Consider the following 20,848-nt stretch of genomic DNA (forward strand, 5'->3'; position numbering starts at 1 on the left):
ATATTGCTTTTTTGTTGTGTAAGAAGTAATGTAGAATATTTTGCAACAGTAATTAGCATTACTGAGAAGTAGTAACAGTTGTTTTAAAAGTGGATGTCTAGCTGTGAACTTGTTATAATTTAACTGTTTTAATGGAAATCCTTTCAAGCTGAGAAGACAGATACTTAGGCTTGGTCAAACCAATTTTTTTCATTTTTTCTTTTGATAGCTATATGACGTTTTAGTTAAAACTATTTTTAACAGGAAAAGATAGGAAACAAAAAAGCATCTCATGTTTGCAGGGAGAATTGGAAAGGGAGTATTGCAGGGAGTATCTTGGAAACTCAAATATGACTGAAGAGTATCTACTTGTTAGCTTTGGAGTGGTACATTATTACAAGCATGGGCAGCATGACCTGTATTTAAGATTGTTTTATCCTTTCTACTGTCTAATCCTGTTTACTGTTACATTTTACCTTGTCAAATGTAAGCAAATATGAATTATGTTTTCTGAGGTTGAATAAATCTCAATAAATAAATTTATTGTTAATATCTGTGTGGATATTAATCTACTCCAATACATTGCATTGCTGAGGGTGTGTAGTAGAAGAGCAGACTGTTACTTTGGCTTTATTTCTGCTTCAATGACCATTTTATGGAAAGCCTTCAATTCTTCCTGTCTTTAGGAAGGAAATAAAAAATGGTCTATGGATGGTCATTCCCATTGTCAGGTTTCTCATTTTTGAGCAAACATGCTTCTAAATATGTGTTGTAAACCAAAATAAAATGTAAATTAGATCAGGAATATCAAAACGGGCTTGGCATTTTGTGTCTATTCTTCTTTTATGTATGGAAGCAGCAAATGCTAGACAGTCCCTTGTCTGTTAACACCTAGGATTGTTGGAGAAAAGAACAGTGTATTGTTCAAAGCTGTATATTGTGAATAATCAGAAGTTTTCACACTAAGTAAATAGCCTTGGATGATGGAGTCCTGACTCAGTGTGAAGGGAGGAGTTGTTTACAATTACCACCTATCAGTCATAGTTATGAAGTTAGTTCATACACAGTTCTCACAAGGTAGCAAATTTGTGATGAATATCTGTCATCCTGGATTGCTTCTGCTGGGAGGTGTATGTAGTAGTAAAAAGAATAGAGTTATTACTGCATCCGGGGAGAAAATTGTTGCTAAACTCTGCTACCTCTGTACTGTGGTTGTTAGGTGTTAATGAAGCTACAAAGCTGTGTTTAAAATGGAGAACCCAGCTGGATTTTTGCTTAAGCATTTGTAATACTCTTAAGTTAACACAGTGAATGAATTAAATCTGTACTTTTTCAATTTCTGTGGTTTTAAGTGGCAAAATTGCTACATGCTCATTCTCACTGGGCTACATGTTTTTGTTTAATGGAAAACAAAAGGATTTGATTCAGCAGGCATACAGTGATGAATATCGTAAATATTTGGTTAAGCTTCTGTTATGCTTCCATAAAGGTAGTCAAGTATATTAGGTGCCCTAGAAACAAAAAATGAGAGCTACTGTATTTGCATATTATATGTATTTTCTTTGTAACTTTACCTGCAGGTGTCTGCTGTATTTAGTACTAATAAAACTAGGTATATAGTGACCATTGCAAAGAAAAACTTCTTACCTTTTAAGAATGTTGGATCTTAATTTTTATTGGGCATTTTTTATTTTTAATTAGGGATGCCTTTTCTGGTGTAATATATGCTTAAAATCCTATGAAAATTAAAAGTGACATTTTCTTCTGGAAAAATAGTGTATTTTTATACTGCTTGCAACTGCAGAATATATTTCTGATAACTGGGTTTTGTTTAATTTTTTTTTTTTTTTTCAGTTGTACTCACTAAATGATTATAAGCCACCCATTTCTAAAGCTAAAATGACACAGATCACCAAGGCAGCAATCAAGGCTATAAAGGTAAGAACTTGTCTAACTTCTTTTGGCTTCCTTTCAGTTTCTCATCTGTGTTTAAATAACTGAACAGCTTAAAGAACTTGCTTCAGAACTTTCCACCTCCTTTGTTGTGTATATAACTTCCAAGTTATGATCAAATGTTATAGTGATGGGATTTTCAGGAGTGCAACATAAGGCTTAATGTGTTGTGTCACTTTCATTTGCTGGTTGTCATATGTGAGAAAGAATTATACCAGCTTGATTCTTCAGTCAGATCTGAAAGACAGTTGTTTGGTTTTTTTTTTCCTCGGTTTAAAAAGGAAACACGTTGCCTGAGAACAGATGAATAAATATAGAACTACAATCTGCCCCTTTCTGTCCACCCTAAAATCTAAGATGTGTGCCTTTGGATCAATATAGTTGTTTTAAGTTTTATTTGATTTTTGTAAATTCTTAACGTACGTTTTCACAGGTGTTGTTCATAGGTTTTATTTTTTATGTTGCCTGAATAGAAATTATTCCTAAGACTTTTTCTTGCCACAAAGTAAAACTAATTGCCAAACAGTAGTGGAGCAGCAGAGACAGCACTAAAAAGTGATGAAGTATGCCATTAGTGTTAAGTACTTAAAGCTAGAGAGGTAAAAAAGAGGATAGGATAGAAGCAAAAAAGTCATGAGGTTACGCTCTTCCTATGTACATTCCTCTGCTGAAAATGCAGATGTGTTTTTAGATAATTAAAATTGGTGTTTTGTGTAGTTTGGGGAGAGAGCAGTATGTCCTGGGTTCAGCTGTAACAGTTATTTCTCTCCTCCATAGTAGTTGGTGCAGTGCTTTGTTTCAGCTTTAGTCTGAGAATAGTGCTGTAACACGCCAATATTTTTAATTGCTGCTAAGTAATGCTTACCCCAATGGCTTTTCAGTTTCATGCTCTGCCAGTGAGGAGAGGCACAAGAACCCGGGAGGGAACAGATACAGGACACTTAACCCAAACTAGCCAAAGGGGTATTCCATACCACAGCACATCATGCCCAGGATATAAACTGGGGGAGTTACCCAGAAGGCCTATATCGCTCCTTGGGTCAGGCTGGGTATCGATAAGCAGGTGGTGAGCAATTGTATTGTACATCACTTGTGTTTGTTGTTTTTTTCTTTTCCCCTTTTAGTTTTATATTCTCACCTGTCGCCATTAATCCCAGCTGGTAACTCAGAACCATGCAGTTGCTTGCTCACTCCTCTCCCCCCCACTTCTTCTTCTGCCTGCTCCCAGAGGGATGGGGAGGAGAATCAGAAGAATGTAAGAGATAAGAACAGTCCAGTAGCTAAGGTATAACACAAAACCACTACTGCTGCCACCAATAATAATAATGATAAGGGAAATGACAAGGGGAGAGCATACAACTGCTCACCACCCGCCGACCGATACCCAGCCTGACCCGAACAGTGGTCTACCCCTTCCGGGTAACTCCCCCCAGTTTATATACTGGGAATGATGTACTGTGGCATGGAATACCCCTTTGGTTAGTTTGGGTCAGGTGTCCTGTCTTTGCTTCCTTCTGGCTTCCCCTCCTGCCTGGCAGAGCATGAGACTCACAAAGTCCTTGGTCAGAGTAAACATTACTGGGCAACAACTAAAACCATCGGTGTTATAAGCATTGTTCCCAGGCTGAAAGTCAAAAACTCAGCACTGCACCAGCTACTAGGAAGGAGAAAAATGACTGCTACTGTTGAACCCAGGACATCTCCCCTTGTTATTTCCTTTATTATTAATAGTAGTAATAGTGGTTTTGTATTATACCTTACTTATTGGACTGTTCTTATCTCAACCCATGGGATTTGCATTCTTTTGTTTCTCCTCCCTATCCCTCTGAGAGCAGGGAGGAGAGAAAAAGGGGGAGAGTGAGTAAGCCGCTGCATGGTTCCGAGTTACTGGCTGGGCTTAAACCACGACAGTATGATGACAGAAGAGTGAAATTCATTGGCATTCTTAAATAAGAGGAGCCTACATAAATTAAAATTTGTGTATTGCAGTATAATGAAAATGTGAAAACTTGCACTAAACATAAAGGAGTAGTAAACGATGTAAATGGTTCTATAAATTAAACAACTGCATGGTACCAAAATGTTTTTATCATCTGCTTAACTTGGAAATCCTGCTTCCTCTCTTATAATTTCAGTTACAATATTTGTGTAAGGTAGTTATTGGGGTGATACAGGGCCATTGTGATATGTGAGATTAAAAAAAATACCAACACAACAAAATATAAGCCCCGCCCCACCCAAAGAAAAAAAAAAACAAAACCAAAAAGCACCACCACAAAACCACACCTAAAAAGTTGCAAAACCTGACTAACGACCACCACCAAACCCCAACCAAAACCCATAAAAAAACCTGGCCAGGTCAACTTAAAAAAATAGAAGTATTCAGTGGATGCTATAAGGTCTTCCTATCTTCCTGTACTCATGCTTTTAGGTTATTAAAATGAACAGTTGGAAAATAAACATAGGGAAGTACATGCTGTACTTAATAACTTTAGGTTAACATCTTCAGTCATGTACAATGAAATAACCACGTTTTTGAAGGAACAGTTATGTTATTCTCTTAGTTCTCACTAAAGAAGTGCATGTTATTAAAAAAATGCAGTGTAAAAAACCTTCAGAAGGCAAGAAAAAGTGAGAGTTTTCTTTGTATGCTGTTCAGTGTTCTAAGGAAGACAGCAAACTCAGCTGTAGGTATTGGATTGCTATGTTTCTGTTCCTGGTTCTACTGTCAATATTGCATGACTTGAACAAATACACGGATCTTGAGTTTTTCTCCTCTGAAATACTGTTTTATTTTTCAGTTCTACAAGCACGTTGTACAGAGTGTTGAGAAATTCATTCAAAAGGTATGTCAGTTATGGGTGTTTTATGTTAGCACTGAGAAAAATTTCTTCATTTTGGATTACAGAGTATTGAGGAGAATTAGGGCTTAGGTACACATAGATTAGTATTTTTATCACATGTTAGTTTAGTTTTTAGTCACATTCAGTTTCTTCTTGTAATCAGTAGCTGACCCATGATGCAGAAAGACAATACTTTGTCCTCATTTTGTATGTGTGGTATACTTTGATCTCAATGACTGTAGATAATGTCTTAAGACTACTTCTGTATGTATTCATTTAATGTTACAAGAGGCTGTCAGGGTGGCCCATGTGAACAGAAAACTGCAAAAGAATTGACAGTGTTTTGGCGAGTGACAGCTGCTGTTGCTGTTCTGCCAGGTTTTCCCATAGTTTTTAAAGCTGAAGGGAAGATGACCATTCAGCCTTATCTTTTGTGTAGCAGGAGATGTAGCATTTCAGTTTGTGGTTCCTGCTAGTAATTTAAAACAAAAAAATATTTGTATGATTAGACTGGAATTACTTTTTGAGAAGATACAGGATTAATTTAAGGATTCTGAATAACAGAGAATCTTATTGCATTTTGTTTCCTTGCAATAATTAATATTCTTGGGTAAAACTGCGTGTTACCTCCAGTTGGAAAAGCATGGATTCCAATTTGTGAGTTTTCCTTCCTTGTCTGCATTGTACCTGATTGCTTAGTTGGTCATTTTAGTACTGAATTTTTCTCCTTCTGTAAATAGGAGTAAATTATGATCAAATTGCCTTTTTATTTTGACAAACAAGCTAGAGAAGTTAGTCTGTTAATGTTGCAATATTGGATGCAATTTTTCTTCTGTTGTCTATTTTACCATGCAGTCTGGATTGCTCTGTGTCAGTAACCTGTCTTTCTCACTACCTTTTGTTTCTTGGCGCCCAGTGCATGGTGCAGTGGCTTTTGGCAGTGGTTGAACAGTGTCAGCAGGGTTCAACTTCAGCCTGGTGTTTTTAACTGTCTCAGAACAGTTCATGAATTAATTATTTAGGTACTGGCACATCAGCCCTATGTGGAAAAGGTATCATATGTATGTTTCATGGCAGTAGCAAAGACTGGTAGTTTACCATCACTGCTAGTGTTTTGTGAAGTAGTTGTCTTTTAGGGCATTGTCTCTGACTTCTTCCACCTCTAAAAAGTGGTATTGATAACCTCTGATCCTTGGTTAATACTACAGGTGAACACAGGAGAATGAGAGCAGGTGTACATCTTACCCCTCTCAGATTGGTAGCACTTTGCAGTTCCATGTGCTAAAATTAATCTGGAATTGCCCAAGTTCCAAATACTGCTTTTTGTTGTGATGGTTGTGATTGATTATTCTGTATTCAGAGGCATGGGAGATTTATCCTCTGAATGAAAGCATGACCATTTGTCAGGAAATGGACTGGTTGTTCGTGACCTTTCCACAAGCTAGTAAGAGTACATTTGTGTTCAGTGTCTAGTACTACTTGATGAGGGAGTTCTGCACTGTTCATTGCTGGTTGGAGAAGGAAGGTGGGTGTTGTTACTGATAATCTTGTTAATGATCACTGGATTAGATGTTTCCCTTTAGTGGGCTTGATTTTTTTTTTTTTTTTTTTTGTCTTGGGGTTTGGGGGTTTTGTTTGTTTGTTTGGGGTTTGTTTTTTTTTCCAGTATTTCATGAACAATTGAGTGAAACACAATTTATGAACAACATCATATAATAGTAAGTTCCTATTTTAGTAGAATTGGAAATCAGCAGATGAAGGCTAGCTGTTTGATACTCATGGACTTACTCATGTTTGGAAGATAATTGGATTATTTTTTCTGGAAGCAGTCACTTCAAGTTAAAGCTCAAGATACTGACTCTTCTGTTAAAATACGCCATAGACTTGTCCAGAGTGCTATCAGTACTCTCTCAGTTATTTTACTGTTGATTCTTTACTACTCTATTTTCTTTCTTCAGAATTAATCTCATGAGGTTACTGAAACTCCAGGTGAAATAATTGCCTGTGACATTCTTTGTTTTGTGACACTTAACTCACTGGGCTGTTCTATTCTCTGTCGAAACATTTCACAGGTCTAATGACCACATTTCATATATGTAAGGATATTCCATTGTGAGAGCAAGACTTGAATAAATCCTTTGAGTAATCAAATTATCTTATTGCTTAGACCGACTCAGAAAATAAGTGAATATTTGTTATGGAAAATATCCACTGAGAATTTTGTTGTGGAAAACATCTACTGATATTCCACATTTGTTATGAAAAATGTCCATCTGAGATTAGGAATATGCAGGCTCACTGCCCCGGCTGTAACTCTTCTTTATGTTTTAACTTTTATTATCCTTTTTTATAAGATATATTATTAATTATAATATTTTTTCTTTCTGTATATGTCATGTTTTTAAATACTCCATTTGACATGTTTGCTGAGTTTTCATATTAAATATCTGTGCCTTTTATTAATTTGAATATTGTGAAATATTGTATACAGGTCTGTATCAGGAATGCTCTTGGTAATTTAACTTTTCAATAGCTACAGTACATTGAGGTTATTATCTGAAGACAGTTTACTATATCCTATTAGATTTTAATTTTGTAATTTCATAATGCACATTTATTCTTGAGAGGATGCTGCACACATCCTTAAAAATAAGGAATGCCATAGTTAACACTGAACATGTTTAGATCCTAAATAAATGCTTTATCAAGGTTGCAAATGTTAGCATATCAGCACTTTTCAGAAAAGGAAGTTTGTATGTAGGCTATAATAAAATTAATAGTCTGAATAGTTTGACACTATATTAGAGATTATGAATTTAGTGTGTTGCATAATATGTTTATAGACTATGTGGACCAGAGAGGGAATGGGTGTACTTTCCCATGTTTCCCTAGTACCTTGTGTGGTAAGTGTATACAACCAATATTCATGAAGTAAATCTGTGTCATAGTATAACTATATAGGTACAGTCACCATTCTGGTAATGACTTCGTTATGTCTTTGTGCTGCTTTTCATTCTGTCTTAAAACTTTTAGCAGTAGTTATTTATGGTGCAGTTACTTTGCAATTAAAACACAAAAGTTTTAACTTTACTTGTTAAGTAAAATTAACTAAGTAATTAGTATAGTTAGCAGACATGCTTTATAAATACCATGCTGTTCATAAATTACACAAGTTTTCCAGACCAGTATCACTAAATATTCTCAAACAAACAGATGTCCACATAAATATGTGGGTTTTTTTTCGCAAGGGGAGGATATGCCAAGCACTAATAAAATGTAAAGTAAAGTAAATGAATGTTAACTTTAATATTGACTTTGATCATAAAGAAGGACTGAAATATTTTGAATTGTACTTACAGCTAATACCAATGTACTGTTAAGAATTCGGCCATGCTTTATTCTGTTTTCTTAAAAAAAGATGTATGCGTTTAAAAAGGCTGTGTGGTTCGTGTGCTAATTTTTAATAGCTAGATTCTAAAATGTTATTTTTTTAGTGGTAGGAAATAGATTTTAAACCATTTACGTATTTGCAGAATACATATAGATGTGATAACTTGAATATTAAGGCTGGCTGGTTTTGAGTGAGTGTAATCTTTCAGGAGAATTTATTAAATAGAAAACATTTTATTAGTACTTTGCCTTGTTTAAAAATTAAAGAGGACTCATCACACTTGTTCTGCCATCAGTGTTTTTTGTTATTTTTCACATATGTGTATTTTAAATTACCATTCTTTGTAGTGCAAACCGGAATACAAGGTACCTGGTCTGTATGTCATTGACTCCATTGTGAGACAGTCCCGGCATCAGTTTGGACAAGAAAAGGATGTATTTGCTCCAAGGTTCAGTAATAACATCATCAGCACTTTCCAGAACTTGTACCGTTGTCCTGGGGATGATAAGGTAAACCACTTACAGATTTTTCTAATTAAGGCAATCTTTAGCATGTTATCTGTGAGGAAGAAAGATTTTGATCTTGCTTTCTGCTTGCTAGATTGGACCTAATTATAGACTTACATGTTTATATGTATTTCTTTGATTTTGCTTGTCTGAGTGTAGGGATGGGGGAAGACACTTCCATTAGATTAGTTAGACTTTTGGAAAGGTTTCTAAGAAGACCAGGTCGATTCAAGTTAATGTATTTTGATGGAGGGAAAAATTAAGTGGGCATGTGGTAGAACAGGGATTTATAGTCAGACTTTTATTGATTTCTTCCCCTCTTCAGTGAAAAAATGAGCAAGCAGGTTTTTTATAGTGTCAAGGAATAGACATCTTTCTTGGCAGCAGTATCTTCAGTGCAAGATAGTCTGTTTTGGACTGAAGGAGCAATAGAAGAGAAACAAAATATCTTAAAAGTTATCTTTCCTTTGATACTGAATCAGCCAACGACTGAATAAGGCTGAACTTAAATAGTTTGACCCAATAGTTCAGCTGTTCCCTTGGACCACAGTAGTCAAGACCGCTACCAAATTATCTTTATAATAGATTGGCTGGAAATAAGCAGCGTGTTCAGGCAGTTTAACTTCCTTTACATTTGTCACTAATCTTAAAAGAGCTGGAGTTTCTTCTTACTGAATTGAAAAATTACAAAAAGATGGGAAATGCTATAAGCTTTATCCTCCACATAAATTTGTGTAATAGAGTCATTAAGTGAAGTAGTGAGTGAGGGGGAACACTGCAGGAAGAGGAAGACAAGTTATTCTTGGAATACACATGCATTCATACAGCTGTAGTTTTCAATCAAAGATCTGGAAACTCCAGGCATGCATAGAAGATGATTAAGTAAGGCAAGTTCAGCCAGTGCATGTCTCCTAGAGTTGTTTTTAAGATTCCTGCCTTTTTAGAGGAGTTAGGACCTCTGTATGTCAGGATTTGCAAATTTTAAGTGGTTGGAAAAACTGCTGTGAATGTCTTCTCTTCTGCAACTGAGTTCTGAGATACTGTTGAACAGATCAAGTTAAATGACATTTTTCCAGTCTGGTTTTAGGTTATCTGCATGATCAACGTGTGCTGCTTTTATTCCATAGTGTTTTATATATAAATAGGCAAGATAGTTAACGTTTTTCTTCATATAGTTGTATTGCTTAAGCAGTATTAGTTTGTTTTGTGTAATCATTTGGTTTACTACTCTGGGAAATGCACTAATGCAGAAATAGCCTGACTTATTGAAGAAGGAGATCTGGCACAAGGGTGGGTGCAAGTACACAGTAAGTTTCTGGTTAAAAAAAAGTATAGTAAATTTATTGTAGGGTAAGAAATAGCACTACTCATGCTGTGATATTTCAGTGCATGGCAACTAATATCACATTAGACATGTTTAATGTGAAGGGGGTTAGTAAAGCAAAATCTGTTTGTAAAGCACCTGTCAGGTTCATTTGTAGAATCTTTTTCATCTCAGTTAGGGAAAATGTATTTTACAATATGAAGTCTTGCTGCTGTGTTGTGTATGGATTCGTTATTATAGGAAAGCCTTTGCTGTGAAAGTAGTTATATATCTAACCCAGCAAAAAATTATGCTGATGCTGTCAGAGATACCAAGATACGTTCCTGTTTTCTAGCATTTTGATGTTTAATGTGATTAAAAAGTGTGACTGACAGAGAAACACAAGTTATTGTTATATAAGCAAATGTGGTTTTGTTTTTAAATCGAGCAGAAATACAGTAGCGTTTTATTTAAAATAACAAAACAACTCCCCCTGATTCCTTTGGCTCAGTGATGGGAAGTACAGTGGGGAGATAGATACAGAGGCACAGAAGTAGTTTTATATTCCAGTTCTGGATGGAAGAAGGAACTCTACATCTTCCATGCAGTGAAAATTCATCATTTCTCACTATTAAAGTTAATTATTGTCTTGGAGTTCAGGGCAGACAGAGGTTCATATTTCACAAAATTTAAATAAGTAAATCATCTTTATGACAGCAAACATAAGCTCTTGTAAAGAACTTTCTGCTCTCTATGATACAGCAAACTTTCTGTTCCCTCATCTAAGCAAGGATCTTTTACTATCACATATATTTCTATTCAGCTTTTCAAAATAAAGCAAAATCTTGCCTTTTGGTAGAAGTGAAGCTGAGAAAAGAAAACATTTGGGAGCAGATCAAAACAGTGGAATAGAAATGCAAGCTGAACAATGAGTTACATGTAATGGAGTTGTATGAAATCTTAATTTTGATTTTTTCTTACCCATGATGCACAGTTTTTTAATGTTGCAGTGTAATTTCAATAGGTAGGAGTTGTGTTCCAGTTTAAATTTTTAAATTCCTTAGTTTATCAAGCGAGTTTGCAAAATATTGACGACTTTCCTAATAAATGTATGTAGCAGTCTTATTAGTATGTGCATATATTTCAGTGGACATAAAGAATTTTGGTTCATAGGTAGGTTAGAATTACATTCCTATATGTTGACTGTAGAAGTTGAGACTAGTAATTCCTCTGTTTAATTATTAATAATTCTTAAAAATACTTAAAACAATTGTTCTTCCATACCATCTTCTAAAAGTAAAGGTGCAGAAGAGCTAGATGCATTTGCTTGGCTTTAATATATTTAATTTTCTGTTGAGAAAAGACTGTCACTATATGCATAGTGTATCTTTACTGTTGGCTAGGGTCAGCTTCAGGTTCATAGCTTAGACATCTTTGGTGTGATCCAGTGTAACTGTTCTTAAGGCTTTTATGGTTTGTAAACTTAAAGGTGTTTCAGTCTAGATGGATTGACATTGCTAGTTAAGAATTTCGTAATTGATAATAACAAGAAAGATAATCATGACTCAGATCTTCTTTTATCCTTTCTTCCTTTTAGAGTAAAATTGTTAGAGTGCTGAATTTATGGCAGAAGAATAATGTGTTCAAGAGTGAAATTATTCAGCCTCTTTTGGATATGGCAGCAGGAATTCCTCCTCCAGTTGTGACCCCTGTCTTGCCCAGCACTACAGCTGCTATGAGTAACAATACACCAGGTAAATGAGGACGGGTTAAAACCATACTTAGGATCAAAACATTTGTGTCAGCTTTGGTGCATTGGCGGTTAACATGCTGAAAAATGTCACACGTTTCCCTTATACAAATCAAATAAATGCTAGAAAGAAACAGAGCCAGCATCTTGATCAGGGAAACGACAAAACCAAGAGGCAGCCTGCTGTGCTTACTTCCCAGCAATATATTATAAGTATATTCAGGTTGAGTAACAGTGCAGTGAGACCTAGTTTTGCTCTCTAAAGTCAGAACAGTAGATCACCGACAAGTTAAAAACCTAACACAGGGCTTAATACAGTCTTTGTTAGTGGTGCCACAACTGAGAGAAACGAAAGAGTACATCAGTAGTGTTTTGCTATCCATAGCATTGAGCTTGCTGGATAATGAAAAGAGAGTGCTCCTTTAACTTGTGCTGGCCAACAGACAGTGATTTCAAGGGAAAAAAAAACCACAATACAGACTGCAGCTGGTGACATACTTCTTTCTCCTTCAGATCTGAGATCTCTGCTGGAGAATCATAGGCAAAAAGTTGCTCATGGAGTATGTTCCTCTTTGCTAAACGTTAACATTACTGTGCATGCAGACTTGGTAATTTTGTGCTCTGTCTTCCTTACTCAGATGGCAGGGAGCTGGCTTTTCAACTTTTTTTGCTTGTGGAGATTCTTTTCATTCCAGATTGGGAGTATTTTACGTATAGAAATTGGGTTTTGGCACATGCAGACCTGCTCTTGTCACCCACCTTTAGCTGACACTGCTGAAAAGCAGTGAGGTGGACAAATGCACCTTACTTTTTGTGGGTGTTTGTAAATGTGTGAGATTTCCAGCTCATGGATTGTATTGACTGCATTTTCTAGCTGAGTGTTTTTTATTGTCATTAGTTTGATTAGTTGAAATTGCTGAAATCATAGGTCTACTCTAATGCTTTTTAAAATTCTGATGTAAATTGTCTTTAAAACAGCTAATCTAGTCATTTACACTTAGCATCCATTTTGGCATATTTCTGTTTCTGAGCTAAAAGCAGGACTATTTATGAGGATGGAGGATTCTTCTGGATTATGGCATGAAACTAGTTATCATTACTGATTTTGTCTCGGTGTTCCACTTGAGGGGAAAAAAAAAGAGGCTACAATAAGCAATCCTCATGAATCCAGCTGCTGCAGGTTAAAATTTCTAATAGTATCCTTTAGGCTTCTCTTGGGGTAAGGTGCAAGTCAAGCAAATTCTGGACTAACAGATGTTACTGATTAGATTACTAACAATTATCATTTGGTATATATTGTTTCCATTAAATGGTTTGGATTACTGTGTGAAATCTATTCATTTTGCATTTGTCAATGTTTTTGTTAGTAGTCCCCATAGGTCAGTAGTGGAAAGAGCTGTGAACTACACTTACAGTAATCCTGCTACCTGAGAAATGTTGATAAGAGTCTGTTATTTTTGTGTGCTCTATGTGTGTGTCAGAAAAATGGTTTCAACTGATGTTAATACAATTCTTTCTCAGTAATAGCCTTTTTTTTTTTTTTTCATTCTTCTAACACGGTTTCTAGTTCTCTATGTTAAAATATTTTGGCATTGGATTTTCTGGTTTTTAGGAACACCTGTGACTCCAGTTACTCCAGCCAATGTAGTGCAAAGTTTACCTGATCCTTGGGTGTCTCAGATTGCTAATACAGATACCCTTGCTGCTGTTGCACAAATTTTACAGAGTCCTCAAGGCCAACAGGTAAATATTTTGTAGACAGTTACCCTGTACACTGAGTGATACTTTGTGTCTTTACAGTACACTTAAGAAGTGGAATGCACTTTGTGAAATGTGGAGGAATAGCTTTTGAAGAAGGAAAGGATGTTAAGTGAGACTGGAAAGCGTGGAAAGTTAGTAATGTAATTTTAAAGAAAAAAAGGGTGAAGCAAAAGAAAACTATTATGCAGATGAGAAGTGAATGAAAGGTTTAAAACCTGCAAATCACAAAGAAATTACATTGGATATTTTGTTCAAAATGGTAAAATATTGAAGAAAATGGATTTGAGGAGAGGGAAAATATGGTCTTAAGTAGAAGCGTGGGGACAAACTGGATATACTGTAAATATGTACGTGCAGATCTTTAGGATTGGTAGGTGAACTGCAACATTTGCTTTGATTCTCTGTCTCTTTTTTCCTGTTCTTCATGCCACTCCACCTGCCCCCTTCCCAGGCACCAAAGTCTTTGATTTCATTTTAAAATTGTGTTTTATGTGTGAGAGTGCATGTAGGTAAGTTGGAAGTCTAGACATAGGAGAGGGCAGAGTGAAAAAGATGTGACCAGCAAGAACGTGAAAACAGCAAAAATGGTGACTACCCAGGATTTTCTCACTCTGCGGCTTCTATCTCTGCTTCTTCAGTTTGATTCCTTCCTACTCAGAGCAGTGAACAAGGTGGACCAGCCTTATTTGCTCATCTTCTGTGGATCAGCCAAGAACAGAGAGGGTAGCTCTTCAGCTGTACGTGTTGTAGTAAAGGTAGAAGAATAATGGAAGCATTTTCAGAGGCTCAGCTGTAGGAGTCTGTATGATTGTTTTTAAAAAAACAGGAAGAGTTGTTTCACATTATCAGAAGGTCACTGTAAAACAATCCTGAAAAAGGATCATACATCTTTGATGCATTGTGGAAAAGACGATCAGTGTAATTAGCTTGTGCAGAGTTTCTGATGATCCGTAGTAAGAAGGGAGGGATTGAACCCAAAAGAGATCAGTGGGGTACCCTACAAGGAGGTAGAATATGAATGTAAAGGTAATCAGGGTCTTTGAATCCAGAGACTGGATTTGCTCAACTTTTTTTCCAAGACTGCCCCAAAAGTAAGGCTCCAGGGGTTTACTTCTTGGAAGGTTAAAAGACAGCTTCTGCTAATTCCACGGTACATTAAGAAATCTTTTTTCCGTAGGATTAGTATTCTTTACTTTTTTGTTAAGGTAATTCTGTTCAAAACAAACCACTCCAATCACCACCCCCAAAACTATTTTTAAATAATATTTGAAACACCCAACGCTATTTTTAGATAGTATGTTTTAACATCTATCTTTTGATGTTACCCATACTTTGTTTTTACTGTAACATACTTTGGTGTTACTATACATCTGTTGCCCTGGAGTGGCTGCTTCTGGTTTAGCATTGCATCTAGGCAAATTTTATCGTGAGATAGTCCTATGTAGAGCCCAGAGTCTGTGTCATTGAAGGATGTCAGTTTATATTCCCAGTTGCTGGTCAATTTGCTTTTTGTCTTTTGTTAACAGAACAAAGGAATTGCATTCAGTCACCACAAACCTGAGTTTCAGCATGAGATTTTTCATTGTGACTAGAGACACTAGTGCAGACTTTTCATATAGTCCAAATGCATTAGCTTAAAGTGGAGCTTGCAACAGTGCGTTTACTTTCTCTACACAAATGTTACAGCATACAGATTTTCCTAATATACATGGGCCCTTAGGAAGCTGAAGTAGGCTAACAGATTTTTTTCAGGTCAGAAGGAATCAAACTGGAGAAACTTCTGAGGGGGAACCCTAGAAAGCAGGAAATCCTGAGTGGTGACTGGTCATCATGCAACCTGTCAGAGCAAGTTAGGAGAAAGAAGCATCTGCATGTCTTATCAGCTACAGAAAACAAATTAGCCAGTAAGTGGGAACAAAATTTGCCATAAATGAAAACAAATAAAGATGAAATATTAGCCATAGGTTAGATGGTACTGCATTCCTGAGGTCTGTCTTTTTTTTTTTTTTTTCCCCCTAAGTAGAAGGGAAGAATACTAGTTTTGATTTTTGCTTTAAAAAAATACTTTTTTGCTTAATGCATTTCTTATCTTTTCTCTTTTAGCTTCAGCAGTTGATACAGACGCTGCAGATACAGCAGCAGAAACCGCAGCCTTCACTACTGCAAGCTCTGGATGCTGGTCTTGTTGTTCAGTTGCAGGCCCTCACAGCACAACTTACAGCTGCAGCTGCTGCTGCTAACACACTTAATCCACTGGAACAAAGTGTCTCTTTTAATAAGGTAGAAGTAAAATAAGTTTGAAGAAATATCTGTTGTTAAAATATATGTAAGTCAAAGTCTTCTTTTGAATTTTACTGTTTGTCTTCAGAGATTTTAAAAATACATTATATATTGTGAAGTGCTCTATCTTGAAAATCAGAAAGTCTAGAGAGTGGTATAAATGAAAATACCAGTTTTATATGAGTTTAGGCATTTCATAGAATACTTTGAGTTGAAAGAGGCTATGGGTCCTCAGGGGTGAAGATGGATGTGATTTAACAAAGTTAAGCCATTGTTACATCTTTTTCTTCATCCTTTGTAATGTAACAGTGAGAACTGAGCATGTCTTATACTTCCCTTTCCTGTGTTTATGATCTGTGCGGTTTTCCCAATAGAGTAAAATGTAATTAGACTTGTAATTTTCATATATTATAAATGCCAAGAAAACTTGATCTTAGCCACAAAGTGATTGTAAGTGAAGAAATAAATATATGACTGTAGTTAAAACTAGTCATGTGACACTTTTTAGAGATGTCAAAATGTAAAAACAAAACCAACTCTGTAGGTAGAGAAACTTTGTATGCGTTGCAACAGATGTGCCTATCAAAAAAAGAAAGGAAAAAAAAAAGGCAACAACAAAATGCAGGAATTTAAGAAGATTAATGTAGCTGAATAACCATGCTAGAAAATACAGTAGTAATAGTATACTACCATTAGAATAAAAAAGGAAGAACTTCTATTCAAAGATTAAAAAATAAGTAAATAAATCTTGTCCCATTATCTTTGGAAGAAACAGTTTGTGTGTAGATAATATCTGTAGGATCATCCTGGAATGAATAAATAATAAAAATAAGGAAGTCAGAGAAGCAAAACTCCCTTTTTTTTCCCTAACCCAGATAACCTCTTTTTCAGGCAGTTAGCTGCTCAGAACTTCACAAGTGCTGAGTTAAAAGTTTTAGCACAATTTATCTTTTATTTCTCTAATTTGTCCAGCTAAGCTCAAATCTGTGAAATAATAAAGAGTTGTCATCACTAATGAAAGTAATGCAGCTGTAAAAATAAGTAAGGAACAAAATGGCCTGTACTCATGCTGTATCACAGCTGTAACCATCAACTCGAGTAGAGTAAAATCACAGAAAATGAATGCATTACTTAATAGGGACTGCCTTAGTATTTAGATGCAAAAATTAGTAATACGGCATTGTATTAGGGTTTGTTCTGCTGACTTCAATTCCAGCATTTACATGGATAGGCATGTTCATAGGTGTGGGTGTCTTGAATGTTGGACAACTTAACTGGAGAAAACAGAAGGAATTGGCATTCTGCTGAGTTGTTTATATACATTGTGTAAGTTCGGCTGGTGCTCTTCAGTTAGCTGATGCTAGTAATGGTATGTAGGAGTCTTGTTATTATGTGATTCTGATTTCTGGGACTTAGAAGGTAAGTGTTGTGGAACTAATTCTTCTGGCGGTGTGATAATTTACAATCAAACTTCCAGCAGGCATACGGTGTTGATTTGTTCTTGTAAGTTGTGGAAGACTTGTTTTCATAGTATGTGATCTGTGCCTCAGTTCTGCATTATACGAGTAGTGTCAGATTATAACACATCTCAAATTTGTGTTCAGTGTTATGTAGCATCCTTATGAATGAACTAATCCGTGTCTTGTTAGTCTATTGAGGCTTTTACTCAAAGATTATTTAGGCTGCGTGGGTTTTTTTTTTTTTAGTAGAACTTTGGTGTTACCATATCTATATTCTTCTTTTTCTGAGGTTTGAGGATATCTGAATCTAAGTCTAGGCATTATAGAAGAGTGTATATTAATATATATGTATTAATGATCAATCTTAATTTTGCAGTGAGGTTTGGGGATAATAATTTTCCCTGCTTTTTTAAATGGTTTTTATCAGCACCAATATCATCTGGCATATGAATCCTCGTTCTCAATATCTGAAGACCAGAAGTCATAATGATGTAATTGTTTATTCGACTATATCTGTTTTATTATATGCTACAATTTTATATCTATATTTTAGTAGACATGGCAGCCTTAATAAAAAAAGTGTTAAACAGGCAATATTTACTTTTATAGGAAGCACCTATAAGTGCAAGTGTTTTAGCTTGAATCGGGAGCATGCTTTTGAGGTGAAACTTTTGATTGTTTGTGTGTCCCCCACATCATTTCACATTGCAGAGCAACCTTGAATACGTAAAGTAGACGCATTTAGATTAAGCTAAAGCAAAAGATAGGCTACAACTGATGAGATGAACACTCAGTTAACAGAGCCAGACTGGAGCTGCTTCAGAGTAACTAGTGACAAAATCCAAATAGCATGCCCAAATAAAATAAAAACTGTAAACCAGATTTCTTTAAGAGGAAAGTTTTGGGAATGCTTTATATCCTGCTGACAAATTTAGGTCTTTCTTAGTGATCTTCCAGGATGCTCTGAAGTTCTAGAGTTTTTGTATGCATTTTAAAGAGCTTGCAATAGTTTTGTATTTAACACAAAATGCATGAATTGCAGTTGATGATACGGTTAGAGATGCAAGTGTCAAAACCCAGCGTTTCAGAACAGTGCAGTGAGCAGCAACGCTAGACTGTTTGTTTGAGTACCAGACATCCAGTTGCTTAATCTTTGGGGTTCTAGTCTTTATCAGAAAAGAAGTTAACAATTGAGCAGGATCCAGCAGGGTACCCTGGCAGCTAATACCATCCATGGCTGTGTGAACAGGAGTATAGTCAGGTGATTGATGGAAATGATCATCCCATTTAGACATCCAATCTACTCTAGAGATAGTATCACATCTGGTTTTGCTGCTTTGCCCCTGTACAAGAAAGACATTGACAAACTGGATGTTTCTGCTGTGTTTTCTCAGAGATATATTCAGCCCTGCTTTCATATATATATATATATATATATCAGATTATTTCATTGGGAAAATGGTTCTAAAAGTTCTTGATTGTTCAGTCTTTTAGTTATCTAATGCTTTGTTCTTCTTGCTGGACTCCAGTAATTGAGATTAGAGTATTCTGAGAAAGAAAACAGGCAACTGAATCATCATGGCTTGTTACTGGAGATGTTTTTGTCTTGGTATTTTGAGATGACTTGCCCCACTTTCTCATCCTTTTGTTTTTAACTTCTAAGCCCAGAAGAAGTTATGGCTGATAGTAGTACAACATTAAGTCTGCTTTTCAGAAAACTTTCAAGGTGTAAAGATGCATGCTTATGGGTTTGATAGCACTGCACTGTCAATACATACTTACTGAAAAAAATCCCATCTCAGTGGCAGATAATATTTTTATATTTCTTCATGCTTCTTCAGTCTTATCTTCAAGAAAGTAAAATGCTACTGAAATGCTCCTGGGCTATTTAAAAACTAATAAACCAAAATTTTTTAGTTCAACAGACCCTGCAGTGTAGACATTTTTACAGATAAAATAGATTTATCGAAGTTTTTCTTTTTCCCTGTCAGATACCTTTCTTTTTATCCCTCTAGAGGCTTATTCCTCTTTCATGATAACTACTTGCTTTGATATTTTTGCAGACTATATGAGAATTTGTCAAGGAGCATTATATTTGAAGGAATTCAGGTTGTCTAAATGACACGTGTATGTGAAAATACAGTAATTCTTTGCGAAGTAATCAAGCTGTAGGTCTTCTTTTGATATGAACAGAGCAGTTTGCTGGTTGCCAAAGGATTGAATAGTTGGTCTCTTTGTAGTAATTTCTTCTAATTAAAGGTACCATTACATAAAATTATCTTTATTTAAGCCTTTCTCCAAACTAGCTGTTACTGTGGAAAGAACATGTGGTTGTGCTTGTAACAGTAGCCAGAGCACAAGAAAGCCATGGACAAAATTTGGTATTTGATTCATTCAAGAGTTTGCTAGCAGTAGCAGTATGACATTTGATTTTATTTAGGGTATTTGCCATCCTTCTTTATTTTTTTCAACTTGAGAAATAAGAGTATTTTTCTTTTGAAAAGTAAATATACATAAAGGGACATATAAAGAGTACTCAGTTATGCTTACTTTGCTTTCTCCTAGAAGCTGATGGACAGGTTTGACTTTGGGGAAGAATCTGAACAAAATGAAGAGCCTAAAAAAGAAGCTCCCACTTCACAACTGTAAGATCAAGCTATGTTTCTTACGGAAAATGCTAAAATCTGCCTGACATTAGTTGAACATTAGGATTAAATAATAAGGAAAATGTTGTCTCCTTTAAGAGCATAAGTATACTATACCATAAGGAAGAGAAAAGAGAGTTTCCTAAATTTATGAAACATACACATTTTAAAAATATTTAATACAAGTCTCTGTACCAGAACTTTTGTTGATTTCATCTTAGAAATTAGCATGTTCTTTACTTTGTTAATTAAATTCATAGTGTTAATGTGATGGTGATGGTACCAGAAGGTAGAACTAGTTACATTGTCTTCATTATTTTACATTTTCAGTTAAACTAAAACTCAGTTGTGAGGATCTGTTTACCAACTGTTTAAACCAAGAGAAAAACTTTTTTTTTTTTTTAATTTAAATTATTTCATTTTAGGCCTTTAGTACCAGAATCTGTGAATAGCTCCCTTTTTCACCAACTAGCTGAACAGCTACAGCAACAAAATCTAGAACACCTTAGACAACAGCTTCTGGAGCAACAGCAGCCTCAAAAGGTAAGAACTCCATCTTGTGGCCGTTGTTAATTATGATGTTCTCCACTGATAAAATTCATACTCCAGGACAAGAAAAAATTGTCTTGTTACTGACACTTCTCTTATAATAAAAATCTTTGTCGCTAGCTGATCATCCAACAGAAGCTGACAGAGTAAGTGGAATAAGCAGAAGAAAGCACTTAAAGTAAGGGGAAAAAAATGCAGCCAAATTTTTGGGGTGTACATTTTGCTTCTCTTGGGAAAGAGAAACTTTTAGCTGAGTTACAGACTGAGTGTGCTTTAGGTGTTCAGCTCTTTAAGAAGGCTTTTTCCCTGCTGTCAGAAGGAAAGTGGTGAGCACTGGAATGATTATGTCCCTGATGTGAATTGAGGGCAGCGTGCAAACTGCTGCTGCAGAACCATCGAGAGGACAGAACAGAGAATGAGGATAACTT

At 35.7% G+C, this 20,848-nt stretch overlaps 1 protein-coding gene across 12 annotated transcripts in view; it reads left to right on the forward strand.

The window, feature by feature from the left end:
* The window catches only part of SCAF8 (SR-related CTD associated factor 8), a 94,524-nt gene that overhangs the window by 21,028 nt on the left and 52,648 nt on the right, over positions 1-20,848 (forward strand). For 9 of the 12 annotated variants that reach the window (XR_008971807.1, XR_008971810.1, XR_008971808.1 and 6 more), the window contains exons 2-9: positions 1,834-1,917; positions 4,734-4,778; positions 8,514-8,675; positions 11,573-11,729; positions 13,338-13,468; positions 15,590-15,766; positions 19,792-19,871; positions 20,297-20,414. Coding sequence is in view for 6 of the 12 variants with exons in the window: in XM_057406211.1 (XP_057262194.1) it covers positions 1,834-1,917; positions 4,734-4,778; positions 8,514-8,675; positions 11,573-11,729; positions 13,338-13,468; positions 15,590-15,766; positions 19,792-19,871; positions 20,297-20,414 (954 nt within the window). In the remaining 6 variants the exon portion in view is untranslated. Of the gene's footprint in view, positions 1-1,833; positions 1,918-4,733; positions 4,779-8,513; positions 8,676-11,572; positions 11,730-13,337; positions 13,469-15,272; positions 15,391-15,589; positions 15,767-19,160; positions 19,486-19,791; positions 19,872-20,296; positions 20,415-20,848 lie in introns of those variants that run through there. The other 3 variants (XM_057406238.1, XM_057406249.1, XM_057406259.1) reach the window with 3 other exon arrangements.

The sequence above is a fragment of the Pezoporus wallicus genome, unplaced genomic scaffold, assembly GCF_028554395.1.
Source record: "Pezoporus wallicus isolate ANWC-B61680 ecotype Strahan unplaced genomic scaffold, APGP_CSIRO_Pwel_v1 contig_3817, whole genome shotgun sequence".
In the NCBI taxonomy this organism is placed as follows: domain Eukaryota; kingdom Metazoa; phylum Chordata; class Aves; order Psittaciformes; family Psittacidae; genus Pezoporus; species Pezoporus wallicus.